Source organism: Tympanuchus pallidicinctus, unplaced genomic scaffold, assembly GCF_026119805.1.
Source record: "Tympanuchus pallidicinctus isolate F22 unplaced genomic scaffold, pur_lepc_1.0 scaffold19, whole genome shotgun sequence".
Taxonomy (NCBI): Eukaryota; Metazoa; Chordata; class Aves; order Galliformes; family Phasianidae; genus Tympanuchus; species Tympanuchus pallidicinctus.
In genome coordinates this window covers 1,457,058-1,484,779 of record NW_026294710.1, presented here as the reverse complement: position 1 = coordinate 1,484,779, position 27,722 = coordinate 1,457,058, and the positions used below count along the sequence as shown (strand labels likewise).

The 27,722-nt window shown below is 44.0% G+C and overlaps 1 protein-coding gene across 3 annotated transcripts; it reads right to left on the bottom strand.

The window, feature by feature from the left end:
* Positions 1–344: 344 nt before the first annotated feature.
* ANKMY1 (ankyrin repeat and MYND domain containing 1) lies at positions 345–23,836 on the bottom strand. 3 transcript variants are annotated; one of them, XM_052681295.1, is made up of 16 exons: positions 23,622–23,836; positions 22,976–23,122; positions 19,931–20,367; positions 18,770–18,986; positions 17,815–17,979; positions 15,570–15,628; positions 14,124–14,295; positions 13,621–13,761; positions 11,705–11,866; positions 10,958–11,065; positions 9,430–9,561; positions 8,580–8,693; positions 7,256–7,421; positions 5,777–5,843; positions 3,632–3,786; positions 345–615 (listed from the first exon to the last, which is right to left on the bottom strand). In XM_052681295.1, exons 1-16 carry the CDS (start codon positions 23,667–23,669, stop codon positions 452–454), a joined length of 2,454 nt encoding a protein of 817 aa, XP_052537255.1. In that variant the 5' UTR covers positions 23,670–23,836; the 3' UTR covers positions 345–451. The 3 variants fall into 3 exon arrangements, with proteins under 3 accessions (XP_052537255.1, XP_052537256.1, XP_052537257.1); XM_052681297.1 differs by lacking the exon at positions 345–615 and having other exon boundaries at positions 3,674–3,786; positions 7,267–7,421; XM_052681296.1 differs by lacking the exons at positions 345–615; positions 7,256–7,421 and having other exon boundaries at positions 3,541–3,786.
* Between the last annotated feature and the right edge of the window lie 3,886 nt (positions 23,837–27,722).

Sequence of the window (27,722 nt, the reverse complement as noted above, 5' to 3'; positions counted from 1 at the left end):
AGATTGAGGTTGGATGTCAGGGGGAAGTTCTTTATGGAGAGAGTGGTGAGGTGCTGGAACAGCTGCCCAGAGAGGCTGTGATGCCCCGTCCATCCCTGGAGGTGTGCAAAGCCAGGCTGGATGGGGCCCTGGGCAGCCTGGGCTGCTATGAAATGTGGAGGTTGGTGGCCCTGCATGTGGCAGGGGGTTGGAGCTTTGTGATCTTTGGGGTCCCTTCCAACCCTGGCCATTCTGTGATTCTGTGAAGTGTAACATGGATGTACCCACATCCCACACACGCCAGTTCTGATGGTATGGAGCTCGTGTGGCATCACGGAAAGATGCTTTCTCTTTATTTCCTCAAAGCTTGTCAGATTGTGTCACTTTTAATCTTATTAGAAGTGGAGTACAAGGCAGAAAGAAAATGGCATTCAAACATGGCCATACAGTAGTAAGTGGTACTTGAAACAAGTCAGCCATTCTTCTGGTGAGTCTCTCTTCCACCACTCCTAACCTTATCCTTTCTTCTACCTCTCTTTTCTCCACCTTCCCGTCCATTTTTGCAAATGATGCTCTTTTTGTGTCCTTTGTGACCTGCTGTGCTTGCAGATGGAAACATCTGACCTGTACTCTTCTCTGAAAATAAATAAATAAAGTGAGCTTTGGTTTGTTGGTTTTTTTTTTTTTAATTAACCATAAACTGGGTATAAGATTTGAGAATATTCCTATTTTGGTACAAGTGCATTGTTAACAGACAGCTGTCAATCCACTATTTGTACCTACTTACGTACCTATAAACTTCCCAGCAAACTGACCACATGCAACTGATACTTGCTGCTTCTTGTAAGCATCTTAGAAACTGCTAGACCTGCTGCTAATGCTGCTAATTACTTCAGGACTTTGTTAAACATTGAGTTTTCCTCACAAGGTGCAAAAGAAATGCTAACTGTATTATCCCATAGTTTAAAAGCACAGGAAGCAGAAAAAGGAAGCAGAAATCCAAGAGCAGAAAGCTCTTGGAGCAACAGACTGAATGGTTCAAACTGATGTAAGTTAGGGAATTTCACATCTTTTTATTTTGGAGAGAAGAAACAAAACAAAGAAACAAACAGAACAAAAATAAAAATAAATAAACCTTTTAACCTTGAAAAACCAGAAAGGAACACAGTGTTTGAAAAGTGTTTTTGTTAGCAGTCCTCTCACATAAGCAAGCTTGTATGTTTTAATTATCACCGTTATTTAACACAGATCTGGGACAAACACATTTAAAAATATAGCTGTAATTTTCCCATCAAAATGAGCATTAATTGACATTCTCTCAATTTCATACTGAGAGTGGTCACAGCCATTAGTAAGGCCATCACCTCCTCTTTGGCACCACTAGAACAGTGCATAAAGGCACCTCAGGATACACGGGATGGACTCCATGGTCAGTGATCATAGGGGATGATTCTCTTCTACATAAACCTACAAATTATCATGAAAGGTGCCAAGCAGCTGCGTGCAGTGAGGTCTGTTTGGTTGGGCATTTGAGTGAACGCCTTTACCAGAAACGTGGCAGATGGAAAATGCTTTATACAGCTCCAATGTTTAAGAATTGTTAGTATATAAGTAGTAAAATTTAATGTATTTGGTTTTGTTTTTTAAGAATGAATTGTAACTACTCTGTGAGGTAGGAGAGGCTTGTTTTGCTTTGTTTGGTTGCAGTTACAATGTTTTGGACAATTACAAGAACTGCTCCAAACAAAACATCATTGGGCAAGTTGGAAAACGTTGAAATAATTTTCTGGATCTTACGCTCCTTTTCTTGGTGGGAAAAGTAACAAATTCACTGGAGAGTTCTTGCTCCTCCACTCCTTGAAATGTAGTTTGCTGTTGGATACAATACTGTTGTAGTACAGGTCTGTGCAGGATTCACCTACCACACTGGGGTGGTGTGCTTTGCAACTGTTTTTCTGTATCTCCTTCAGAACATTTTATAACAGTAATTCGTTCTTCAGACATAAACGGCTCAGGTGTGTGGCACCAGAGTCACTATTTCAAGTGTTCCCAAGGTGATAAAAGACTGAAAGTATCAAACTATGAACAACAAACATGTCACACTCTACTGCTACCCTAAATCAAACCGTCCCCCATTCTATCTATACGCTTTCTCGTCTTCCTACTCCCCTCATATCTCATTTCTTTCTCATCACAAAGCACAGTATGACTGAGATCAGAAGAGGCCACTTGAGCTGGCTGCCCAGGGCTCCGTCCAGGCCAGGGTCTGATGCCCTCTCAGAATGGAGACAACCTCTCCAGACAACCTGCATCACCACTCGTCCACCCTGACAGTAAAAACGTGTGTTCTTGTGTTCACGTCAGTTCATGTGTCTTGTGTTTCCATCACCTCTAGTCTTGTCACAGTGAAGAATTTTTCATATTCATTAAGTCCTATCAGGTATTTCTACATATTGATGAGATTCCACTACATCTTCTTCATACTGAGGACGGTGAATCTCACATCTCTGCCTCTCATCACAGCACAGACACTCCAAGCCATTAATCACCCCAGTGGTCCTTTGTGGACTTAGTGCACTGAGTCCATCTTCCTTGCACAGAGGAAACAAAGGTACACAGGTACCTTCACCCCAACAGGATTTCAGCCATGCTGAGCAGGGATTCTCCTCTCTCAAAGTGCTGGTGATGCATTTCCCAACACAGCCCAGTATGTTCTTTGGTTTTCTTCATCCCCAGAATGGCCCTAAGGTCCTTTTCTGAAGAGCTGCTCTCCATCTGGTCACCCCCCTGCACTTACTGGCTCATTGAGTTGTTCCCTCCAGACGCAGGACTTTCCTTCATTGAATCTCATGAAGTCCCTCTCTTCCTGTTCCATTAGCCTGTCCAGCTCCTCCTGACTAGGAATGCACCCATTTGCATTGGCAGTCACCCTTCCCAATCACACGCAGTTGCTGAAGGCACACACTGTCACTGCTGCCATTAACAAAGATGTTCAATACTATTGGCCCCAAGTCTGTGCCAGTGGGACAGTGCTCCATCCAGACTGTTTGATGCTGGTCACTGCACTCTAGGCCCAGTCATTTTGTCAGTTTTCAGTCCACCTTGCTGTCTGCTTTTCTAACCCAAACTTCAGTAGTTTGTCTGTGAGAAGACTGTTTGCTACAGAAGCCAGTGTCAAGAGCCTTAATAAAGGTGATGTAAACAACCTCCTCTGTTTTCCTCTCATCCACCCAAGCTCACTGTAAGAACCTATCAGTCTGGTTAGGTGTGATTTCCTACATTAAATCCTTGCTGACTGGAAATCCACACATCTGGAGGTTTCCAGCATTAATTGGCTCCACAAGCTTCACAGGGATCGAGGAGGGTGACGACCTGTTCTTCCTCCCTGAAGCCACATCAGGTCCCCTCCAACCAACCACCCTGTGATTCTGTGCCAATCTTCTACTGCTTCTGTTGTGGGTTTGCGTAGTCTTAAAGCTGGTGGTTTTCCAAAACATTCAAGTGAATGTTCTTATTTAAATTTCTACATAATCTACATAATTTCTACATAATTTCATACATCTGAACAGTTCATTCAAAGGAAGGCATGCCCAGGTTATTATTACATATACACAAATCACCATGCTGACACAGCAATGGTGATTGAACCTACCCAGCAATCCTGAGCACTCACGACTGTGTCGTTCATTCCAGGATTTCCTTCTGCAAGCCTCACTGCAAGTAAAGACCTCATAACAGCGTTTGCAGGGTGACAGCTGGACACCAACAGAACGTCCGCACTGATAGCAGTACTTAAAGATGGGCAGCCTGGAACAAAGGCACTTGTCAAACAGAAGTACATTATTGTTCTTTCTAGCCTTAGTCCTGACAATTATTCTGCAGTTGAAATATAAAACAAAGAGTACTTGGGCTGAGGCTGCTGGTGGGATGTGGAAGCAGACTGTGGGATCTAATTGCAAGCTGGGCTCTGCTCTTACAGGTTCTTTAAAAATTTAGGAACTCTTTACAGCACACAACTCCTTAGCATGACCTGTCCGAGCCAAACAGTTCTATGCTTGTGAAATCTGACAGGACTAGATGTAAGATAAAGCCAAAGGCTCTTCATGCAAAACCTTTCATTCCTGTGATACAATTTTCTTAAAAGCTAAGATACATCTGAATACATCATAGCTTTCACAGGCAATTCTGAATATATTTTATATGCTACCAATTTATTACAGCCTTCCAGCTATGTGATACAGTCTCTATTAGAAACACTGCTTTATCCCTGCACAGCAGCAAGCAGGTTGCACTAACATTTCACCTCTGCCAGTAAGTCATTGCTGACTGTAAAATCTTTGTGTGCTTTAACCTTCCAGATTTTCTGTTAGTTCTTTTTATGCCCATGCTGGACACATTGGACACATGTCCAACCTGCTGGCTTGCCTGGGCCATGCTAAGTGAAGAGGAATTGTCTGGGGCCACATATAAAATACATAGTTTGCTCCAAAAGTAATGCCTCCTATTTATTTCCCTGGAATCTACAACAGATACAGTGAGCACAGTAACACTGTTTGATAGAACAAATTATCAGTTACGAAACACAAATTTTCAACATAGTCACCACCATTAGCTCTGCATTTTTACTAGTGATGAACAAGAACCTGTATGCTGTGCTTGTATACAGCTGCACTGGCAGAGGTGACCACTGCTGCTGTCACCACTGCTGAAATGCACTACCCACCCCTCGCTGTGCTCACATCCCCTCTTTGTTCTCCATCAGTGTTCACCAGCATCAATGAATGGCACTCACTGGCATTTTTTCTGCACAGAGGAATTCAATTCCACACGTTTGCTCCATACACACTGCCATGTCATGCACCGTTCTGTCACACAGCAACAACACAATAGGATATTGATGGGAAGATTCAGCCTCTGCTGCCATCCCACCAACATCTGTTACTGGTCTTGTGGGCAAACATAAAACAGGAGGCAGTACTTTCAGAGCAGTCCCCAGATGCAATCTAAAGTATATGGGCAACAGAATTTATTTTCTTTATTAAAACATAAAATGAGAAAGCTACAAAGCCCTAAAACTAGTGGGATATGTGATCTTGTTTTTCTGAAACTAATGTCAGTCTGGTTCAGTGGCAGTAGCTGCAGTTCTCATTTAGCTCTCTTGGTCCTCAGATACATTTAATCTCATTTTACTCTTCTTGTACCCTTGAGAACAGCTGTTCATAAAAGTATGTACTGCCAAAAAGCAGTGACATCAATCAGGCTGACTGTGAAGTGGGGGGTTTTCTCTCTGGTAAGAGAGGGCTTATAACATTTGGTAAAGAGATGAGATCAGATTTTTCTTCCAGTTGAATATCTGATTGCAAATCTACACATTCCATTTGAAAATCTGCATGTCATGTGTTCGTGTCAACTGAAATTGGAGTTGCAAATACACACACAAAAAAATGCTTTTTCTTGATGGTCTCAAAACATCTTCTCAAATTCCTGTATCAAAATGGAAAGCATGGCTGCGTATTTCTTAGCATTTGCATGGTACTCTATGGTACTGATGACTCAGTTTAAAAGAGTCAGATATGCTGCCTCCCACAAGATGACTGAATATTATGCCAACTCTTGTGGTAGAGTCTGAAGATGGAGTGATGTGATCAGGACAGAGAAAAAAGGCAACTGCAGCTGATAAGACTGAATAGATGAAAGAAAAGTTATGAAAGACAAAAATGGCAGTGCTTGGAAAATATCAGGGCGTGTTATTTTTGACTAAGAACAGTAAATACTTGCATTCATATCTGTGTCCTACCTTCCCTGTTCCTCATGATGGTTCCTCTCTTTGTTCTCTGAAGCACATACACGAATGGCTGAATCCACTACAACAACATGACAGAGAGGAGACCAAAATCAGCGTTGCAACTAGAGAAACAGAGCATTAGTCACAAAATCAACCTCTGTTAAAAATCTGGGGCACCACACACTACTTGGTCAACTGTCTACTGCATAAATCTTGAAGATACTGAATACAAAGCATCTCTTGTCAGTGAATCATAGAATTATTTAAGTTGGAAAAGACCCTGAAAATCATCAACTCCAACCATCCAATTAAACTACTAAGTCCATCACTAACCATGTCCTGAACATCACTGCACTGTTAATAATACCTCCAAGCAGAGCGACTCCACCACTTCCTCAGGCAGCCTGTTCCAATGCTTGATTATCCTTTATGTGAAGAAATTCTTCTTGTTATCCCACTTAAACCAACCCTGGCACAACTTGAGCCTATTTCCTTTGCATCCTATCACTGTGTGGGAACAGAGATCAACCCCTACCTCACCACAACCTCCTTTCATGGAGTTGTAGAGAGCCATAAGGTCTCCCCTGAGCCTCCTTTTCTTCAAACTGACCCATTCCAGTTCTCAGCCATTGCCCATAGATCGGTGCTCCAGAACCCTCACAGCTCCATTGCCCGTCTCTGGACGCGTTCCAGGGCCTCAACGTCTTTCTTGTAGTGAGGGGCCCAAAACTGAACACAGTACTCAAGGCGCAGCCTCACCAGCTGAGTACGGAGGACGCCTGGGCACACTGCTGTCTCACGTTCAGCCCCAGATCCTTTTCCTCCATGCAGCTTTCCAACCACTCTGCCCAAAGCCTGTAGTGATGCATGGGGTTGTTGTGGCCAAAGTGCAGGACTTGGCACTTGCTCCTGTTCAACTTCATCCCACTGGCCTCAGCCCAGCAATCAGCCTGTCCCGATCTCCCTGTAGGGCCTTCCCTGCAAAGTTTATGACTGCAAAGGTAACAGTCTGATATTCAGATGTCACTTTTCAAGTGTGATACATCTGCCTCAAAGACTGGTATCAGGAGCTTATAAGCCTCAGGAAGTGCTTGAGAACTACTGAGGAAGACCATTTAGATCATCTTAGCTTGTATATATTCTTTGTCACTACTCTAATTAATACATTAATTAGAGCATTAGAACAAAAGAGATGCTAGGAAAGCAAGCTCCCTCAACCACTCATTAATAAAAGGTAGTAGATCTTCTATAGGAATCTACCAGGTAGCACCAGACAGTCACTAAGCTCATACTGAAATTTCTTCCTCCGTGCCTTTTTTGCTCCCTTTGGTGTTTGCAGGAACCCCAAACATTCTCCTTACCAAATATGTCAGCACAGTTTTTACCGAGTTCCTTTTTCAGACAGCAAAACCAGAACTATAACAGTAAATTCCTCTTCACACCTGTTGGTGCCACCCTTCATCTCGAAATACTCTTAAAGCCTTAACTAACATTTCTTGGACCTTCTCAGCTCTTCTTGATCCCACTCTCCCTCTTTCAGAATGACGCGCTCACGGAGCTTTGCTGTAATGTGCTCTAGCAGTGCCTGGCGTGCTTGAACAACTTCCTGCTCAGATGCTGACAGCATGTGGTACGGTGTGTTAGCAATTCTCCTGTCCTGAAACATAGTGTGAGTTAATCCACTGATGTATGGGAGCATTAAATCTAACGCAATTTTCTTAAAGCTACACCAAGCCATTCCAAAAGCACAGCACTGTCCCTAATAGATCCTGGCTAGGAGCTTCACCAGTGATGAGGGGCACGGGACATGCCCAGGTCTGAAGTTGTGGTTGTTGTGCTTATCAGTTTGAACTAAAACAGTTTTCAAACGTTTCAATAAGGTGGAAGCTGCCCTCATCTTGCAGAGCTCCTCTCCCAGCACCTGTGAAAGCGCTGAGAAATGGAAAGACATCCAGAGGGTGCTGCTTGCCCACTGTTATGTTTCTCCCTAAAAAAGCCATATATATGTATATGAATAAAGGCAGAATTGCTTCCAATTGGAACCATCAAAGAATCCTTGACTTTTTCAAAGCTTGTTTTCTGAAACAGGTAGGCCAGGATAAAAAGAATCCGGCAGAGATGTGCTCACTGCAAGATTAGTAAGTAAGAGCTTTTACTGCAGTAAAATCCCTTCTGAAAGGAACTAATGAATTACTGAGTTTCACTCTCTTTCTTGTATGTAGTAAATAAATAAACTCATTTTGTTTAGCAAATATACTTAGAATATGTTATAGATAATATACAACATACATATGCATGCATACGTATCTTAACATATGTTTTATTTAATTCCCTTATTTTTTAAATTCATTATTTTAAGGTTTGATTGATAAGGCATTTTCATAACTTGTAACACACTTCAAGTTATTATCATAAATATGTACTATCTATTATTATTATTTATATGTATAATACCATGTTATATATAATAATCATATATATAGTACATCACAGTACCTTCTCCTGATTTCATTGTAGCCTCACAGAAACAGATGTGACATTTGTGTTTAGTTTCTCAATGTATGATTACATTTAACTTTCTCCAATTCAGTTCCGAATGGAGTGTTGTTGTAACAATTATCTGCACAGGCAAAATGCTTAAGAGAACATTCAGACTTGAAATGGTGAATAGTTCAGAAGCAATGAAAGGAGAAAGCAAATTTCCATTGAGCATTTTCGAAGGCTGCCCTAGACAAACTGTGAGGATGAAGCAGAACACATATCTGAACAGATACAAAGAACACTGCATTTTTCAAGACAGAAATGTAAGTCATACCTGATAATACTTATAATAGGCAAAGTCAACAGCAGTTCCCACAGCTTTTGTCTTTCCCTCCTGAAGAGTCACTGGTGCAAGGATATCTGCGCCAGCTTCAAGCAGCTTATCAACCTGAAGACAAGAAACCATTGCACATCCCAGCAAAAACAAAAGCTCCCAAAAAAATCTCCTTCATGCTATGTCTAAAGAGACAGGACTGATTATCAGAGCTTAACATCTATTTGTGAGATTGCTCTGTGCATCAAACCACACATTTCTTCTGCTCCATTAAAGCTGTTCATCAGTTGATGATCTAAACATGTTTTCTAAGTAAAGCCTTCTTGCAGGCAGTTGCTATTTGGTTCTGGATATCTCAAAATCCTGCATTCTGAGTGAGATGAGCTCTGTGCTTCCTGGGGTGAGAAGAAAAGTTCCAACTTTCATACACACAAACACTGCCATTGACCTTAATGTAGAGAGAAAGTGAAGTCACCCCAAGCGGGATTCCCCTATCCACAGTCGCACAACACACCTCTCTCCATGTGAATGGTGTGTTTATAAACAAGGAAACAGATCTTACAGAGCTGTGGGTTCTACAGTAATCCTATTTGCCTTTAATGACATTTTTTTCTTTTCTAAACCAAAAGGTTGTCATCCTCTTCAAACACAAAAACAAATGGCCACACAGATACCCTGCTCCACAGGACAGGAACAGGCAGTGTTAGGTATACATATATATGAACTGCTCTTCATATATATTAACTGCTTATTACCCATTAAAGAGAAAGGGAATTAAATGCACGTGATAAATATCATTGATTTTTCTGAATCCTACGAGGAAGACAAAAAAAAAAAGACATTTTCTCACCAAAGCAATCCTCTGTGCTGCTGTTCTCTGGTGTTCATATGTGGTACTGACAGCTGCACAGAGGGCACTTTCCACGGCTCCACTTAGTGGCAGATTTGGGTCAGCCCCATGTTTGAGGAGTTCAACCACTGCCTGCAAAGGTAAACGTTACGAATTAGTGGCTGAGGTAACCATTTTTGGCAGCTCCACAGCAGGAAAGTGAGATCCTAGCCACATCAGCCAAGGCCCTGGAGCTTCAGAGTACACCTGGAACATCCACGAGTATTTGTCACAGAGCTGGGACGTGCACTCAGCACTGCTAAGGCCACAGAGCCCAGTTCTGGGCTCCCCCCTGCAGGAGACACGAAGCTCAAGGTGTACCTAATAATAGATATGTAATATCTACATTATCATGCAAACATAATTTATAGTATTATTATCATGTTGTATTATTAATATTATCATTTAAATATGTTTATCTATAAATAATAATGTCTATAGACATTACAGACAATAATATCAAAGTCTTTTACCGATGTATTTTTAGACATTATCAGTGTGTGCACAATGAGGTTGAATCCAAGCTCATTCCAGTGCCAATACAAGAACACACAATACAAGGCACAAATTGTAACAAAGGAGGTTCCATCTGAACATTAGGGAATAATTCTGGGCTGCGCAGCTGCTGGAGCACTGGCACAGGATGCCAAAGGGGATTGTAGAGTCTCCCCACTCAGAGATCTTCATAAAACATCTGCAGGTGGTCCTGGGAACCCTCTTATGTGTGTCCCTGCTTGAGCAGGAAGGCTGCAGCAGATGTCCTGCAGGTCACATCCAACCTGAACTGCTCTGTGCTTGTACGTCCACCTGGACATAGAGCTGTGACCACATCTCTGACTGCGGCCATCCAGCCAACTCCTGACCCACTGTACAGTCAACCTTTCAAATCCATTTCACTCCAACTTAGAGACGTGGATGCTGTCAACACAGACATCTGCTTCATTACCTGGTTTGGATGTACATCTGTTGCACCACGGTGTCAGCTGTGGACCTGCCCCAGAATGGGCAGAGGAAAGTCAATTCCTTGCTCTGGGAAGATAGTTGCTGAATTCTAACTACAAACCTTATTTGTGGAATGCTTAGTTCAACTCTTTGAAGTCTGATCATTGATCTTTTCACTTATCATCATATTTCACATATCACCAATGACTGCATTTTTGTCTTCTACCCAGGAAGAAGTGTTTTGATATTTGGTTGAATCACTCTGGGCAGGGAGATTGCACGCTAGATGATTCTCATGAATTCACAAACATGAACACATTTATCAAAATATTAAGTCCTTCTGAATTCTACCCAAGTATTTGTGGCTACCTCATTCTGTAGTCATCAGTCATTTCAGCTCACGAAACACCCATGGGTTTAAAAGAAAAGTAAAAACATTATTCTTGCTAGAAATGTACACTGGCAAGCTCTGTGTAGCCTGGCTATCAGAGAAGGCCTACAGAAACGAGGAAGACATCAAAAACTGAAGATACTTTGAAATGCCCACCAAGTCATTGCCGCTGGCGATCGCTAAGGAAAGCGGCGAATGGCCGCTCCACAGCGTGTTGGGGTTTGCCTTGTGCTCCAAAAGGAGGCGGATAACATCTCTGGCGTGCTTTGTAGGTAGGTGGCATGGAAAAGAGAAGAAACAGAACATAGCGAAGTCAACTTTTTAATATCAGATCAGCATCATAGTAATAGAGTAATTAATTAAACAAGCCGCAGAAAACACACTTAAAGCTTTCACGAATTGTGGTGTTGTAGTAGAATTATATATCCGTTTTCTTCAGATTGAGAACCCAAGCACAGTAGTGTCAAACATAAACAATCAGATTCCCAAATGTCATTAACCCTGCCACCAGAGGGAAGATGTAGGTTTGCTTTAGAGGAAGCACATCCTCTCTCATATACCACTCTCCAAGTGCGTGCATCCTAAATCGATGACAAGGATCTTACAAAATCAAATTCGCAGAGGCACATGCCAAAACTAAGACTGCCTAACTTCAAATCGGCCCCGTGGATGATAAAAGTTTATGGCCAACTAACAAATGGTAATTTGAGTACAGGAGTTTCCCATGTCAAATGGTACTCCACAGTTAAATAAACTTTTTCACCTCACACATGAATAGATTTATGATCTGCTCAACACTGATAGTTCAGTAGGAAAAGAATTTATTCCTGGAACTCAAACACCAACCTCAGAGATGAAATGTCTTCACTGCCAAAGTTTGTGACTCAGATGCTGTGCTCTTACCTCACTGTTGCCCTCCCTTTGGCATGCAATATGCAGCGCACTCCTCCCACCTTCTTCTGGAACAGGACCGTTATAGGAGGAAAAGTATTCTTGTGGTGGTCCTGCTTCATTTTTCAGTTGCCAAGAGACATCGGCTGACAAGCCGGCTTCTTTGTCTTGAGGCTGAGAAACCAAAGTGAAATCATCTGCCTATTTGTAACAGAGTTTAAAGACAAGTTAACAAAAGTAAGCCTGTCTGGTAACTCATTGGTCTGGATCTTAAATACAGATAAGACTCATTCCCTACAAAATCCACTGCTCCCCTTTCTCTGCTTTCTTCATTCGGTTTTCATCTGCCAGACTGCTTTAGGAGTGCACTCTAAAGAGTGCAGTAAAACCACAAGAGGAGTCCATGGAAAGAAAATTTTAGAGGCAGAATAACTTACTGGGCCAAATTATGTCGTGTGGGATGCAGGAAAAAAGAAGCAGGCTTTTAGGCACAAGGGGGCTTCCTTGAGTCAAATTCATCCCAATGTCATTCAACTCAGGTCTATAGGCTCACCAGACCAATACATATATATAGATGATACAGGTATATATGATATGTATATACATGTATGTATATGTATATATGAGAAAGCAAATCTTACCTGCACAATGTCTGGGCATTCTGCAATTGAATAATATTTCTACTTACAGATAAAGTATAGAAATACAAACTGAAAAAGCCATCTAAATTTCCCTGTGCTACAGACATTCATCTTAGTCCTTGTCACAGCCAAATAAATGTTATCAAACTAGTTACACAAGCTGACTCCTTTTTAAGTGAATGAGACCTGATGGTATGCTAAGGAGCTGGACAATGCCCTTACAAGACCCTGCTTACCTCTGAGGAGACATTACTGAGGACTTACAAAAAGTAAACACCACTTTTATCTTATGGGCAAGGCTGAAGGGATTTCTAGGTTGGACAGCCTCACCTCAGCATATGGGAAGCTGAGGGAAAAATCTGAAAGACAATCTCCAAACATATTCCATATGAGGAGCAGTCAAAATAGCTTTGCAATGGGGAGATCACACCTGACAAATACGTCCTTCTACAATGAGATGAGCACCTCAGTGAAAGATAAGAAAACACTCACTGTTCTTTACCTTGACTTTAGCAAGGCATTCAGTACTGCCTCAGACAAGAGAGCTGGTTTGTGATCAGCAGCATGACATCCAGCAGTGCTGTGCCCCAGGGCAGATACTGCAGAGATACCTCTAGGGTAGATACTATAATAAAGCCCTAATGACCTCAATGCTGGGACAGCGTGCATGATCTGCAAGATGATATAAAAGTGCAGAGTGGCTGATACAGCAGGCAGTGCTGCTGCTGTTCTGAGGGAATTGGACAGTCTGGAGAACTGGGCGGAGGGAACCAGTACACCATGCAGGCTGAACAGATGGAAATAAAACCTTCTAGAGCAGGACGTGGAAGTCCTGGTGGACAACAAGTTGAACTTGAGCATACACGCACCCCTGCAGCATAGGTCAGCAGCACCCTGGGCTGCATCACAAAGAACGTTGCCACTGAGCAGACTGTCCACAGAAGTTGTCCTTGGAAATACTGAAAAAACAACAGGTCTAGATACTGAGCAACCTGCTGCAACTTTGAGCAGGGGTACTGAACTACACAGTCGTCAGAGATCCCTTCCAATCTTTCAACTGTTCTTATAATAAAAATCACATAATCACAGAATTTAAAGTAATATCTCTAGTAACAAATGCAAATCAATGTTATCAACTTCACATGACATTTTCTTGTTTTTTAAAAGCTAGTCCAGTAAAATGCAAAGACTTCTCTGCAAGAAGGAAGGAGGCTCAGTTCCCTGCTTATGTCCTCTGCAGTCTGAACTTGAACAGGTGAAAGGAGATGAGATGAGAGAGAAACTGACCTCATCTGGACCATATACCTCATTTCCATCTTCTGCCCTTGCATCAAGATCTAGGGCACAACTCAGGAGGTATTCTGTTATCTGGACTCCTTCCTCCCCAGGAATAGAGGCAGCTATGTGAAGAGGAGATAAACCCTGGAACTGAAAACACAAACACAGCATTAAGACTCCTGTTTATCATAGAATCATAGAATCCTAGAATGGCCTGGGTTGCAAAGGAGCACAGCGCTCATCCAGTTCCAACCCCCTGCTGTGTGCAGGTCACCAACCAGCAGCCCAGGCTGCCCAGAGCCACATCCAGCCTGGCCTTGGATGCCTGCAGGGATGGGGATCCACAGCCTCCTTGGGCAGCCTGTGCCAGTGCGTCACAGGCAGGACTCGAACAATTTTTTGTTTGAAGAACAATCTGTTCAAACAGTTTGAAGAACAGTCCAAGCTCACTCTTCACCCATGCTGTGTCTCACTGACAGTCACACACACTGTGAATTACAATCCAGTAAAACCTTGGATGGAAGCCGCACGTCAGCCCTGGCTCCCTTTTCCAAGAGGAATTTCACTGCCTTTGCATCAGCAGCTTTAACAGCAAAGAAGAGAAGGTGTGATGGGACCCAGGAGACATTGGGATCTGCACCTCGCCGAAGCAGCAGTTGGATTGTTTCCCATCTCTTCTGTTGCCTAAAGTTGACATAAAAAAACACCAGAATAACTACTACACTAAGATGAACCACAAGTAATAGAAATGAAAACTGCCACATTGCAGAGGCAGGACGTGGCATCACAACTACCCTACACCAACACCCAGTGTTATGACCTGAAGAGGTGTACCTCAGCCCTCTGAGCTAAAGGAGCAGTTTGCTAAAGCAGTCCCTGTGATCGTGAGAAGTCTTGAGTGGGAACAGACAGGCAAAACTAGGCCAGATGCTCTGCACCTCCATCAGGTACTCACTTGTGACTGGAGTTTTTTTAAATCACAGAAGCAGATTTCCTGCTTCCTGGAAGGTTCTTTCCTCAGTCAAACCTCACTCATCTCCCTAAGGAATCAAGGCTGTAATGTTTCCCTTGATCAAAGATTGGTACAATAGTGAGGCTAGACTAGGACCAGTATTTCCTTGACATACAACTATCTGTACATCCCACAAAAAAGCCTGACACCATCACAAACACTTTTTTTTTTTTTTTTAAAGGAAGTTACCCAGAAACTCTACTGCAAATCATTCTCAGCAAAGACTCATCTTTTCAGGCATGGTATTAAATAAGCTTTGCTCAATTCAGTGGATCTTTATATGCTAATCAACATCAGCTAATATACACAATATTTCAGACAGGACTCATGGAAAGACGTGCCACAAAAGGAAGGAGTCACGGCCAATGTCAATCAGGAAGTTTCAATTTGGGATTTTTAAGATAGCAGAATTATCTATGGCAACATAAAACACAACACAAAAATGTCATTATGTTTGGTGACTGCCAGCAAAACAGAAGGGAGAACGTGGCCTTTTCCAGGATACACATAGCAAGAATAGTTGTGCCACATTTCAGTCAATACAAATGAAGAGACACTTGCATAAAATAACCATTAAGTTCATATGGAGTCAAGACTTTGAGTGAATTAATTATTTTCCTTCCTCACATCTGCACTACATTGCACGTGTCATTGCATACTTAGCAGCTCTTCACGTCAAGCTAACAAGAAACCTTGTGTCACCCAAGCACGAAGATCTTTGCTTCAGCAACACTTTTCAACTGCAGTCTCTCCTGCTGCCAGCCTGAACTATCAGTGTATAAACAGTGAGTGCCTTCTACAGCATGAAAACAACATTTACCCATTTATACATACAAAAAAATAGCTTTCCCTGCAATGGATGCACCCTTCTGTGAAATACTATTACTACTCTGTACAAAAAGGTTTATGAGAATTTGTCTGCTTACACAGTAAGAGCAGGACTTACTCTGAGGTTACGCTCCCAGCCACACTGACTGCTTCTGAGGGTTCTGATCGTTTGTTCCACTTTCAAAGATTAAAAAAAGAAAAAAGAGAAAAGAAAGAGGTTACAAAAATAAAATAAAAGCAGGGCAGCATAGAGTTAAAATAGAATATGGTCGAGAGACCTTTTAGAAGTAATTTCTAGTTAATATTAAAAACTAAGAATAATACTTAAACACAGTATTCTTCTTGCCCGACTTGGTGACTCAAGTACATACAGAAAGATAAAGCTTCCCCCAGCATCCACCACCTGGCTTTAAAGAAGAAAAAAACTCTTTGAAATAACACAAGACACAGATTTTCAACCTGCATTTGTTTGCATGAAAACTTTAAAACTAGGAGCTACTAAACTGGTGTTTCCAGATCTGCAGGTATTTAACAACTCTGTCAGTGACACGGACAGTGGGGCTGAGTGCACGCTCAGCGAGTTTGTGGATGATACCAAGCTGAGCAGCTCACACCTCCACACCACAAAGTTCACCCTGATGTTCAGATGCATCCTCCTTCGTCCCAGTTTGTGCCTCGTCCTGTCCATGGGCAGCACTGAAATGAGCCTGGAACCAGCCTTCCCTGCACCCTGCCTGCAGGTATTTGTGTATGTTGAGAAGATTCTCTCTGCGCCTCCTTCAGGCTGAACAATCCCAGCTTCCTCAGCCTCTCCTTACAGGAACGCTGCTCCAGTCCCTTCATCATCTTGGTGGCTCTCCATTGAACTCTTTCCAGTATGTCCATGTTTCCTTGTATTGGGGGCCCCAGAACCGGTCACAATGCTCCAGGTGCTTTGGACAACTTAATTGGTGGCTGGCAACCCTGCTCTCAGCAAGTTTAAAACTAGATGATTTTTAAGATCCCTTCCAACCCATACCACCATATGATTCAACACAGAAAAAAAAGTGAAAGCAAGGTGCGTTTTTCTTGCTGAATCTCAAGAGACAGTGACAGGCACAAACAAACACAGAAAGATCTTCTCTCTATCCCAAATTACTTGGTATTATCTCTAAAATGAGAGGTAATAGTTTCACATTTATTTTTCTGTGAAGCTTTGAGCACCTGTTGTATATTCATCTCTCACTTTCCTTCTTCCTTTCCCATAAAAATATTGCGACTTCAGCAGTGAACTACCACTCAGACATCCTCTTGTAACTGGAACAGGGACTTCAGAACATCCAGGGATCATAGAATCACAGAATCATTTGAGTCTGAAGGGGCCTTTGAAGGTCCCACTGTCAGTGCCATCGACGAAGATGTTAAAGAGCACCAGTCCTGGTACTGAGCCCTGAGGGACACCACTTGTCACCAATCTCCATCCAGATATCGAGCAAAGACCACCACTCTCTGAGTACAACCTCACAAACATTCCTCATCCATTGAACAGCCCACACACCAAATCCAGATCTTCCCAATCTGGAGAGAAGGATGTTGTGAGGGACCATGTCAAAGGCCCTTCTTTGTCCAGATAGATGGTATCAGTGTCTCTTCCCTTGTCCATCACAGAATGCCACAGGTAGGTGTTGATTTCCACAGAAGCTTCCACAGGATACGGGCCAGTACCTCTCTATTTTGAACATCTCAGCACTACTCTTCCATTTTCAGCTTCCACCGAAATATTTCCAACACCATGCAGTTCCTACTTGCCTCCCCCTTCTTATCCACTTTCTCATCCTGGCTGGTGATTCCAGACATCCCTGTTTTCACTTTCGTTTTTATTTCCAGGTTTGCACTGTGACAAGATGCATACTCCCAGATAAGAAGATTCAGAGCAGGTGTTTTTCTTTGCAGCAGACAGATTGGAGTTTTCCTTTTGTGATCCACCCCATAGCAATCAGACTTCTGACAAGCCTTTTGCTTGCCACCTTAATGATGCCAGCATGACTTTGTAGTACCAGGCGACCCACCTGTCTCCTATTGTTCTAATTACATTTTTGTAATTCCCACTAATTAGCTCGCTGCATCTTCACTGTCTGTAACACCAAGCAAACATGGCCTCACATATCTGTTATTGATACAATGCCTTATTTTGCTTGCAGAGAAAGCTTGTTACTAAGCCAAGCCTTTTAACTTCAGAGTCAGTAGTGACAGGAAGGATTACTATGCATCATTAGAGTGCAAAATGCAAAAAAAATCATTTTTCCTACACAGAACTTGAAAGAGCAAGCTTACAGCCTGAAGGTATAATACATTATGTTTTGTCAAATTAGACAGAAACAAACCTGGTAACAGTGCAAGCTCCTCTCAGCAATGTTATCCTTAAAAGATTCTTCTGGATAATAGAGAATAAAGCACATGGAGAGAGCAGATAATCCCTCATCGCTACACTTATTCACATCAGCTCCACTGTCAAGAAGTAGATTCACAATATCACAGTGGGAATGAACCTGTAGAAGGGAAAAATCCATACCTGCACAATTCTAGCTTTAGACATTGAAAGCATTGACAATAGTTTTTAAATAGTGCTTTACACTGTTCAGCTAATTCAAATGTATGTTTTCCACAAAATAACATATACAATATAGAACCATGTCTTACAGGGTTCAAACTGTGCATCTTGCAGCTAAATTCTGTCCTCAAGTATACGCTTGCCCTTATTTCTTCCTTCTTTCTGAGAATGAGGGAGGATTTATGTACAGAAGGAGACCAAGATGTCTACAGAAAAACAGTGTTCTCAATTATTATCTTGATTTTGGAGCAATTTGTAATGAATGCCAAGTATTCCAGTAACTGAAAAGGGCACGAATAAAAAGATTAGGGGTGGCTTTCATGCCTTTCCTACAGGAATTGAAGTTGTGCATGCATGGATTCTAGCCACTATTGCTTCTCAGCAAAAACAAAACAAATCCACCTGACTCTGATTTCAGCCAGGAGAAGAAATAAGGGCACAGTTCTAATGAAGAATGTAGGTCCAATGCACAGCTATAACCTGAAATCAAACCTGGCGTTTGAAGCCATCTCTAATACTTAATGAAGGACTTCCTTTAGATTATTTATTCACAGTGGGGTTTGGCATGATACCAATCACTACAGGCACTACTCATGCCACCCTCTTTTCTGTTTTTCTTGTTTACTGAGCATTCCTTTCATATTCTGTAACAAAACAAGACCAACATGTTATTCAGCCTACTATAGCAGGAATGTTACCGTGCAGTAGAACCATGCTTAGGGTCTTACAGCAGCAGCAGCAAGTGCAGTGTATCCCCGTTTATCAGCCACATCTGGATGAGCCAATCCATTCCTCAGAACTGCACAGACTCCATCAAAATCTCCTCTTGCTGCCTTCTCAATTAACTGCTTTGAGGCAAGTTCCCTGGGGCCTGGATGTCCATAATTACTGCGGACTCCTCTGAGAATGAGCTTCATATCTGAAGAGAACTCTGCCTGACAGTGCCTAGAAAAAAGAGTGAAAAAACCACTGCACATTGAAGCACGCAGGTATTCCCTGACCACAAGGGCAGTTCAAAATGTGATGGTAAGAAGGACGGACAAATCAGACCAGCAATCATTGTAAGATCCATTTCAAATAGCATAAACCTGCTGAAGGCAAACCAGAGTACAGGATGCTGGCAGCAGCATGTAGACTGTAATGAAGAGGAGTTCAAATATCCAGCCACCAAACATCTACTAAAAGAAGGAAACAAAATCTAACTTCCAATTATTTCAATGAACCAATTAGTTACACACACTCTTGACATCAGTTTACAATTAAATTTCCATCACTTGCAGTAACTAGGACTATGAAATATGCACATGCAGCCTGTGTTTCCATCAACAAAGCCAACAGCAGATACTCTGCCTGTCCGTGCAGTACTCCCATGTACAGCACCAAGTTAGCTGTTAGCCTAGCTGCAGCATATTTTATATTGCCTTGAGGAGAACAAGAGCCAGGATGCCCTCCAAAGGTATCAGTGCCAGATTCCCAGTTCTTTTGAAAAGCTGACACTGTTCTCCTCCATATTTACATCTTTGCAGAAAACACTGCTCTCAAAAGAGACGTGGTCATTCCTCGCAGGTCTCTACAGCCTTTGCCTCCCTGTTGCTATCAAAACTGGACTTCCAGTAATTTCACAAGCAAATAATTCATCAGACTAATTTTATAGATGTAGCCAGAAGAAAATCAAGGCTTAACTTAATGAATGACATTTAATTTAATTTGTGAGCTAAGAGATGAATATATTTTTTGTTGGTTTTGTTTAAAAATTCAACTTGTAATCTCAAGGCCATAAAAAACATCTGGTGCACTGTATTCATGCAATATAAATTTGAAAATAATGAATATTTGTAGATAAAAAATGCTAACAATCCACATACCATAAACAAATCATCAAGCATTACCTGTGCTTATAAGCATGCGTTTGTATCCTAACTAGCAAAGGAGTTCCATTTGCAACAGGCCAGAGGTCTTCTTCAGGCAGCTCTTTGGTGTTCTGGAAGTAATGAGCATCACAATCTTCCAGGAAAGAGTGAGTCAAGGTAAGATGATCCATGTTACAAGAATATGCAAGGACTCCTTCAGGGAAAATATCCTTGTCATCAAAAGGAAGATGTTTGTAGCTACGGAGGAAAGGATCTTCCTTGACAGAAATATACTTCTTTGGAGAACTGTCATCAAAATATCTGCAATGCTCTGGATAATCCAAGACAGAAAAAGAACCAGGTACTTCAGTACACAGTTTAATGAGATGATTTGCAAGCCACAAGCCAACGTCCTGACAGCCATCTGGATAGCTCTCAATCCCCGGTCCAAATCGCTCGTCAGATTTGTACAGTCCCTTAGGAAACAAGTGAGCTCATTAGTATCACAGATCAAACACATCACACAACAGTCTGTTATACAACTGCTCTGGCTAGTTCTGACCCTGCTGGACCAGTTCGTGTTGACACAGCAATAATAGCTGAAGCCATTCTGAACTTCAAAGCCCCTACATTAACTTGGGCACATTCAGTGGCAAACAAATCTTCAAGCTCACAAGCAATGGAAGGCCCTAACAGTGAGATACAATGTTTAGATTAAACTCCCTGACCACCTTGTGCCCAGCCAAGATTTTCTTTTAATTTATTCAATGAGTAAATGGGGATTCATTAGCCAGGTCAGGATAGATTTTCATCTAGATTTTCCAAACAGAAACCAAGCACTTCTGATACACTGACATGGAAGATAGAATTGATAGCAGTTTATTTTCTTACAATGGTAACTAACAAACATGGTAGGAGACACCAACAGAATAGACTTGGTCACAAAACACTAGAGGAGAGGAGTTTTAATCTTCCTACAACGGTACCTCAGTTTGGCTGTGACACTGGCAGGCAAGTGTAAGGTCTGACGGAAAATCTCCAAGAACTGTTTCAATGCCTCCATCACTGGGGCACTGCTTACCAGAGAAAAGTGAACAGAAATGGTGTTCTCAGCTGGCAGCTGGAATATGAAAACAGAAGTGCTTGCTGAAGAGCGTGCGGAGTACATCAGAGGGTGTGTATGGCTCTACCCAACGCAGACCTGAGCTAATTCTGCTGTTGCAAGAGACACCTACATGACTAACATGATAAGGGACAGAGCTTCTGTGACCTCTGACTCAAATGAAGAAAAGGGTCAATGCTACACTTGCATGCAAGTGCAAAAGTTGAATTCCCCCATTCCTACCTTGCATGCAAACTATGAATGCAGATCTTTATCAATGACAGACATTGGAATCAAGTGCACCCTCAGCAGTTTGCCGACAACACCAAGGTGAGTGGTACAACTGATACAACAGCAGAAAGGGATGCCATCCATAGGGATCTGGGCAGGCTTGAAAACAGTGTAAACCTAATGAGGTTCAACAAGGCTGAGTGTAGGGTGCTGCACTTGGGTCAGGGCAATGCCAGGCATTTATACAAACTGGGGGAAGATCCTGAGAGCAGCCGTGCAGAGAAGGACGTGGGGGTCCTGGAGGGCACAGAGCTGCACACGAGCAGCAGTGTGCGCCCGCAGCCCGGGAGGCCAGCAGCACCCTGGGCTGCACCAACAGAGGGCTGGCAGCGGGCAGGGAGGGGATTGTCCCCCTCTGCTCTGCCCTCGTGAGGCCCCATCTGCAGTACTGCGTCCAGGCCTGGGGCCCCCGGCGCAGGAAAGACGTGGGGCTGCTGGAGCGGGTCCAGAGGAGGCCACGAGGACACTCAGAGGGTGCAGCACCTCTGCTGCAAAGACAGGCTGAGGAGCTGGGGGTGCTCAGCCTGGAGGAGAGCAGGCTGCGGGGAGACTGCATTGCAGCCTTCCAGTTCTTAGGGGGAGCTTATGAACAGGAGAGAAATTAACTCATTACACGGGTAGATAGTGACAGAACAAGGAGGAATGGTTTTAAACTAAAGGAGGGGAGAGTTACATTAAATATCATTTATATTAAATATTAAATATTTATATTAAATATTAAATATTTTCACTGAGAGGATAGTGAGGTCCTAGAACTGCTGCCCTGTGAGTGTCCCAATTCTGGAGGAGCCCAAGGCCATGGATGGTGCCCTGGCAGTCTGATCTACTGTCTGGTTTAGTGGTTGGTAACCCTGTCTGCAGCTGGGGGTTTGAAACTCGATGACCTTGAGGTCCCTTCCAACCCAAGCCATTCTATGGGTCTACGACTTCCCTTTAATTTAACCCAAAAGAACCTCAAAATCTCAACAATCCTGATCTGATCAGGTTGTGACAGTAAGGCATGAGCATTACCAAACTGAAGCAGCCTCATGCCTCTGCATCATCATATTGCTCACGGCAGGCTCATCCTGAGTTGCCACAATACCAGAACAGCTATTTGGAGTAAAAAGGCTCCAGAAAAAGTCAGACAAACTGTCTAACTGTAAAGAAACACGAGAAAAGAACTGACTGCCAACAGTACAGCTCTAAGTACGGCTACAACCTGAAGCTTCTCTATTTGCCTCCTCAGATTGTATGTTATCTACTGAAATTAAAGCTCTCCCAAATCCGTAACTAGTAATACATCATCAATATTCAGGAAAAAATAAATTGCTATTATTGACCAACTCCTCATTGAAAAGACTGTACGATGGGAGGATTATTTTCCTCCACTCGAGGCTTTTCAGTAATACCTTGTGAGAAAACAAAGGAATGTAAGATTTTAGAAGACACCACATTCACTCCTTCAAGATTTTCTTATGCAAAAGTTCAGTACAACTTAAGGTGAGCAGTTGAAAAGAGCGCCCTAATTCACAGACCAAAGCATGAAGCTTTTGTTCTAAGCAAGAAAACCACTAAGAGCTTCAGAGGGCTGTTTGGAAAAAAAAAAGAGAGAGAGAGAAACATAAAAGAAAGGAAAAAGAAACTCCATTTTCCTGTACTTACACCGACTTTGAAAGGAGCAGAAGTCAAAATGGTAGGACAGCAGTTACCTGAAATGTTCTGCCATCCTTCCATTCCTGGGTCGCATAGCCTTCTACGTGGCCAAGATAGAACGCTCCTCGGAGTTGGGAGCCATCAGGACAGTAGCAAATGCCCTTTCCGTGGCGATGGCTCACGTAGAACTGCCCCACATATGTCTGTGATTCAGAACAGAGGAAAAGGCAAGAATGATTTAACCAAGAGGACAGAAATAGGGCATTATTCAGCTCTTACTGGACTAACAAGGGGCAGTAAACTGAAACATGGAGAGATTTCAAGATCTCAACAGATCTCAAGCCCATTTTACTCACAAGCTTCAAAATTCGGGCAGAACTGGCCAGAATTGCCCCAGCCAGCAGCTGCTGCACCAAGCAGCACCGCGTCACCACGGAACGACTCGGGGCTTTTTAAAAAGCACAGATTGCTGCTCATCTGCACCTCCAACCTGCATGCAGTCCGCAGCTGCGGCTGAAGCCGCTGCAGATCCAACCTTTAGACACCACGCGCTTTGTAATGAACACAGCTGCTGCTCCAAGAGACTCGCTCCTCATCAGCAAGCAGCGGTGAAATTTCACATCCCAAGCGAACAGCAATCATAGAACGACAGGGACCAACGGCTGTCAGCGGCAGCTCCGGCACCTCCCGCGCCCGCAGTACCTCGCAGTGCCACCGCCGCTCCTCGGCCGCGGGCGGACCGTCCGCCATGGCCCCCGCTGCGGCACGGCGCGTTGCCGCGGAGACCGGCGGCGCGTCCGGAACGGCGGCGGCCCCGTCACCTCAGAGCGGGACCGGGCCGCGCGGCGGTCCTGCGGAAGCCGTGAGGGAGAGCGCGGCGCAGAGGGAGGAGGCGGGGCGGCCCGGGCCGTGTGTGTGTGATTGCGGAAAGGGCAACGGCTTCAAAGTCAAAGCGGGGAGATGTAGAGCGGGCGTAAGGGAAAAGCCCTTCAGCGTGAGGCGCTGCGCGGAGAGGCGGGGTGCCCCATCCTGCAGACAGGCCGCTGGGGCTGTGAGCTGCCGGCTGGCACCTGGTGGCTGCAAGGCGCCCACGGCCAGCGGCGGCTGGCATGGCACCGTGTGCCTCGCGCAGCCTGTCCGTCTTCCTGCTGTACGCGGTCCTTTGGGCCGGGCCAGCTGGTGTGCGGGGGGTTGTTGGTCCGGGCCGGGGGATCGGGCGGTCCGGAGGCCTTCGGGTGCGCCTTGGGGGCGCGCGGTGCGGTGAGCGTGCAGCAACACGAGTTGGGGCGGGCAGAGAATTGGGGCGGCAGGAGGGTCTGGGGCCAGGGCTGCTGGAGGAGGCTGCCTTCCCGCTTCTGAGCACAGCAGCTTGGGCTTGTTTTGTTCCTATTTCATCTTCTGAGTTATTCTGAGTTACAGTGACTCGTGTGACACATTTTAAATCTGTAATGCATTCACTGCGTTCAGAAAACAGCTGCCCAAAGAGGGCAGAAAACTTTGTCTCCCAAAGAAGGATGGTATTTGGGGTGATTGTAGTGATTTTAGGCACTGTGAGTCTAAGCAGAGACTTAAGGGCAAGAGGGGGAAAAATTGCAAGTGGAGTCATTTTTCCTCTTGATGAAGAGCAAGCAGAGAAAGAACGCCCTGTGCCTCCTCTTTAATTAAACAGACCCTTTTGTGGCAGGATTCCATGGTGCACACGAGCAGCGCAGGAAGTCAAGCACTGCAGATCACTGGGTTGCGGGCTGTTGGCCTGGAGAGGTCACAGCGATTCAGAACGTATGTCATCTATGTCTTAAGCAGTGCTGCTCCTAGGATGCCATGGGCTACCTTATTTGAGAAGCCAACTCGTACATTTTTCTGTGAAAACAGTCAATCTGAAATGAATTTACAGTAAAACAAACAGGAGGTTTTCCTTAGCCTCCACTGAGCACTAAACCTGTGAAACAAGCTTTAAACAAAACTCTTAAGCTCTTTATCAGCTTCTGTATTTCCTTTGTTTTTAATGAAAAATATACACTTTCAGTTTCCAGAATATCAGCAAAGAAAAAGGGCTTGGGAGTTACCTTTCCACAGGTTGGGGTTCATCATAGCATGGAGGGTTAAAAGCTGCCTCTGCCTACCTTACAGATAACAACTTTGCCTGTTCTACCTGCTCCTAGATGTTAAAAATGGAATGAAATAGAAAATACCCAGCTGAAGCAGAGTTTCACAAAGAGGCTGGTAGAAAAGGAACCACTAAAATGAAAGCCTTTCTTGTAGGCAACCTCTGTTTATCACCACAGGGAGAATTAAGCAACGGCTCCATGACAGCAGCTCTCAGAGGAAGCGAAGCAAAGCAAATGCTCAGCAAGGCCACGCAGCTGGCATGCAATAACTGAGAGATTTGTGTCCTAACTGACTCCTGAAATGAGGAAACCACTGTGTCCTGAACAAACAATTTATGGAAATGTGGGGAAAGGAAGATGCAGGTTCAAGAGGATGCTTTATGTTCTAACATCACTGCACTGCCTGGCTGCTCAGTACAAAGACGTGCTACAGCAGACATCACTGGAGGGCAGTTATGTGGGCACCAGTCAAGACCAGTGAAACCACCAGCCTGCTCTTCTGATAGCACAGAACTTCCATCGAAGCTTTCCTGGGAAAGCAGAGTGACACTTTGTTCAGCAGCACAGCATGTGAAGCCAAGGATATGAGCAGGAGGAAATTCCTCTTTGTTTCCCTGCATTTTCTCCCCCTGGTAAGCAAAACTGTCTTGAGAAACTCTGCCACTTACCTGTGCCTTTTTGGAGCCTCAGGATCTCCTGGAAGCTACGGTGCACATCATGTGCAAACCAAAGGCACAGCACAGCCCCTAGCAGTGAAGCACTCGAGCACTTGAAGACACAATGCAGTTACAAAACTCAGAAGCAGAAAGGCAAAACCAAGTAACATCCATTGGAAAAAACTGCTTAGTTTGGGCAAATGTCCCCAGCACAGATGGTAAGATCAGTAGTGAAATAAAGAAATTATCCATTGGAAATGTAAGTGTTCACGAAAAGACACCTGAAAACTTTGTTACTGGCACATAGTGAAGAGGTGTAAATAGCACAGCCCAGGCAAGGGGAACCCGGATCTCCCCTTTTTGCTTTAGATGATACATTACCCTAGAAGGTCAGAGCACTCCATCCTAGCAGTGCAAGTCTTCCAGTCTCCCCAAAGGCACCTCCCATGGGGCTGACTCTGTCTCGCTCCAATTTATAGGAGGGAGGTGAGGTTCTGTTAATATCTGTATACCCGGCGTGAGATTAAGAAACAACCGTTCACATGTTGGTCCAACCAGTTTATTACAAATCCTAATCGGGGGAGGGGGAAGGGAAGGAGGGCGATAGAAAAGACAGGAAAGGAGCAAGAATTGCGTAAAGCGGGGATGGTCAGCGCCAGGATCCAGCAGCGTCCCGCAGCACGGCGTCTGAAGGTCCGAGGCAGAAGCAGCGGGGGGGGGGGGGGGGGGGGGGCGAGCAGCAGCTTGGCGGCCTGGGGCAGCAAGCAGGCAGCAGGAGGCGGCCGCGGAGCCAATGACGGTGGCCATCGTCCTGAGATAAGTCCACACAAAAGAGCACTTCACAGCCATTCAGCTGCAGTTCATCTCTCCTCCTTGCCCCCGGCCTTGTCCATCTTGTCCCCCAGACAAAGGATTTCGCATCCCTTGCCCAGGACTCGTCCATCAAAGTTCTCCAGAGAAAGGATTCCACAGCCTTTGCTCAGGACTTGCCTGGACTCGTTCATCTGTGTCCCCAGCAAGCTGTGAGACAATGATGTAAAAGAATCATCTCTTACACTCTCAGGCTGCTATCTCACACTGCCTGGAGTTATTGCTGACAGAGTTGCTCGTTCAGCTCCCCAGTCCCAGCTGTCAGCCCTTCTGGCAGCTGTAGGAGTCGCACAGCAATGTCCTTAGCTATGGGACAGAGCAGGACCCAAGCAGGAGCCAGGATTTCACCTGTGACTTCACATTGACCAGTGCTAAATCCTCTGCTGTGTAGTTTTCATGTTCCCACACACACTTTTTGAAGATCTGTTGTCAATCTGTGCCTTCTGATTTGCTAAGCTTTGCTAAGCTTGCTTGAGGTTTTGCAAATCAGTTCTGGAGACCTCGCTCTGGATGTTCACATCTCTGGAGTTGAAGAGATGACTGGCAGTGTTCAGAGGCAGTCCCTATTTCACGCAATGTGCTTTAAATTCCTTTCTGCATCTCCAAGGTGATACGGGGCTTTCGAGGTTGACAGGACATTTCCCAGGGCTCAAAGGAGAACACAGGAAAAAAAGACTTCTGATGGCGTAAACAGCAGCACTGTGTGATCTTCACTGGGCCACAGGGTGAGGAAAAGCAATTTAGGACATATTGATCACTAGGCCAATTTCAGAGACTACCTCCAGGGACCTGACCTACTTTGAACTTACATTGGCCAGTGATGCATTGCTTCCAAAAGTGTCTGTGTGTCCTGCAGCATGTGATTCATTTGGGGATACCGAATTGAAGAGAGAACCACATACTTCTCTTGTCTCTCCCCTGCTTTCTCCCATTTGCTTAGTATTAAAGTAGGCTTTCATCTACATTTTGAGTTTGGAGTGTTAAAGTGGCTTCATTGCAAAAGGGAATGCTTGAGGAAAGCTTGAGGTTTTTCCTCTGATATCCTGATAGCTGTGAAAAGCTCCAAGAAGTCACTGTCTCCGCTGATCGGATGGAAGAATAAGGAGATAAAGCTTAAATTAAACGCTCTGCTAATATTCATAAACTTTAAGGGCTTTGTATCCAAAGCT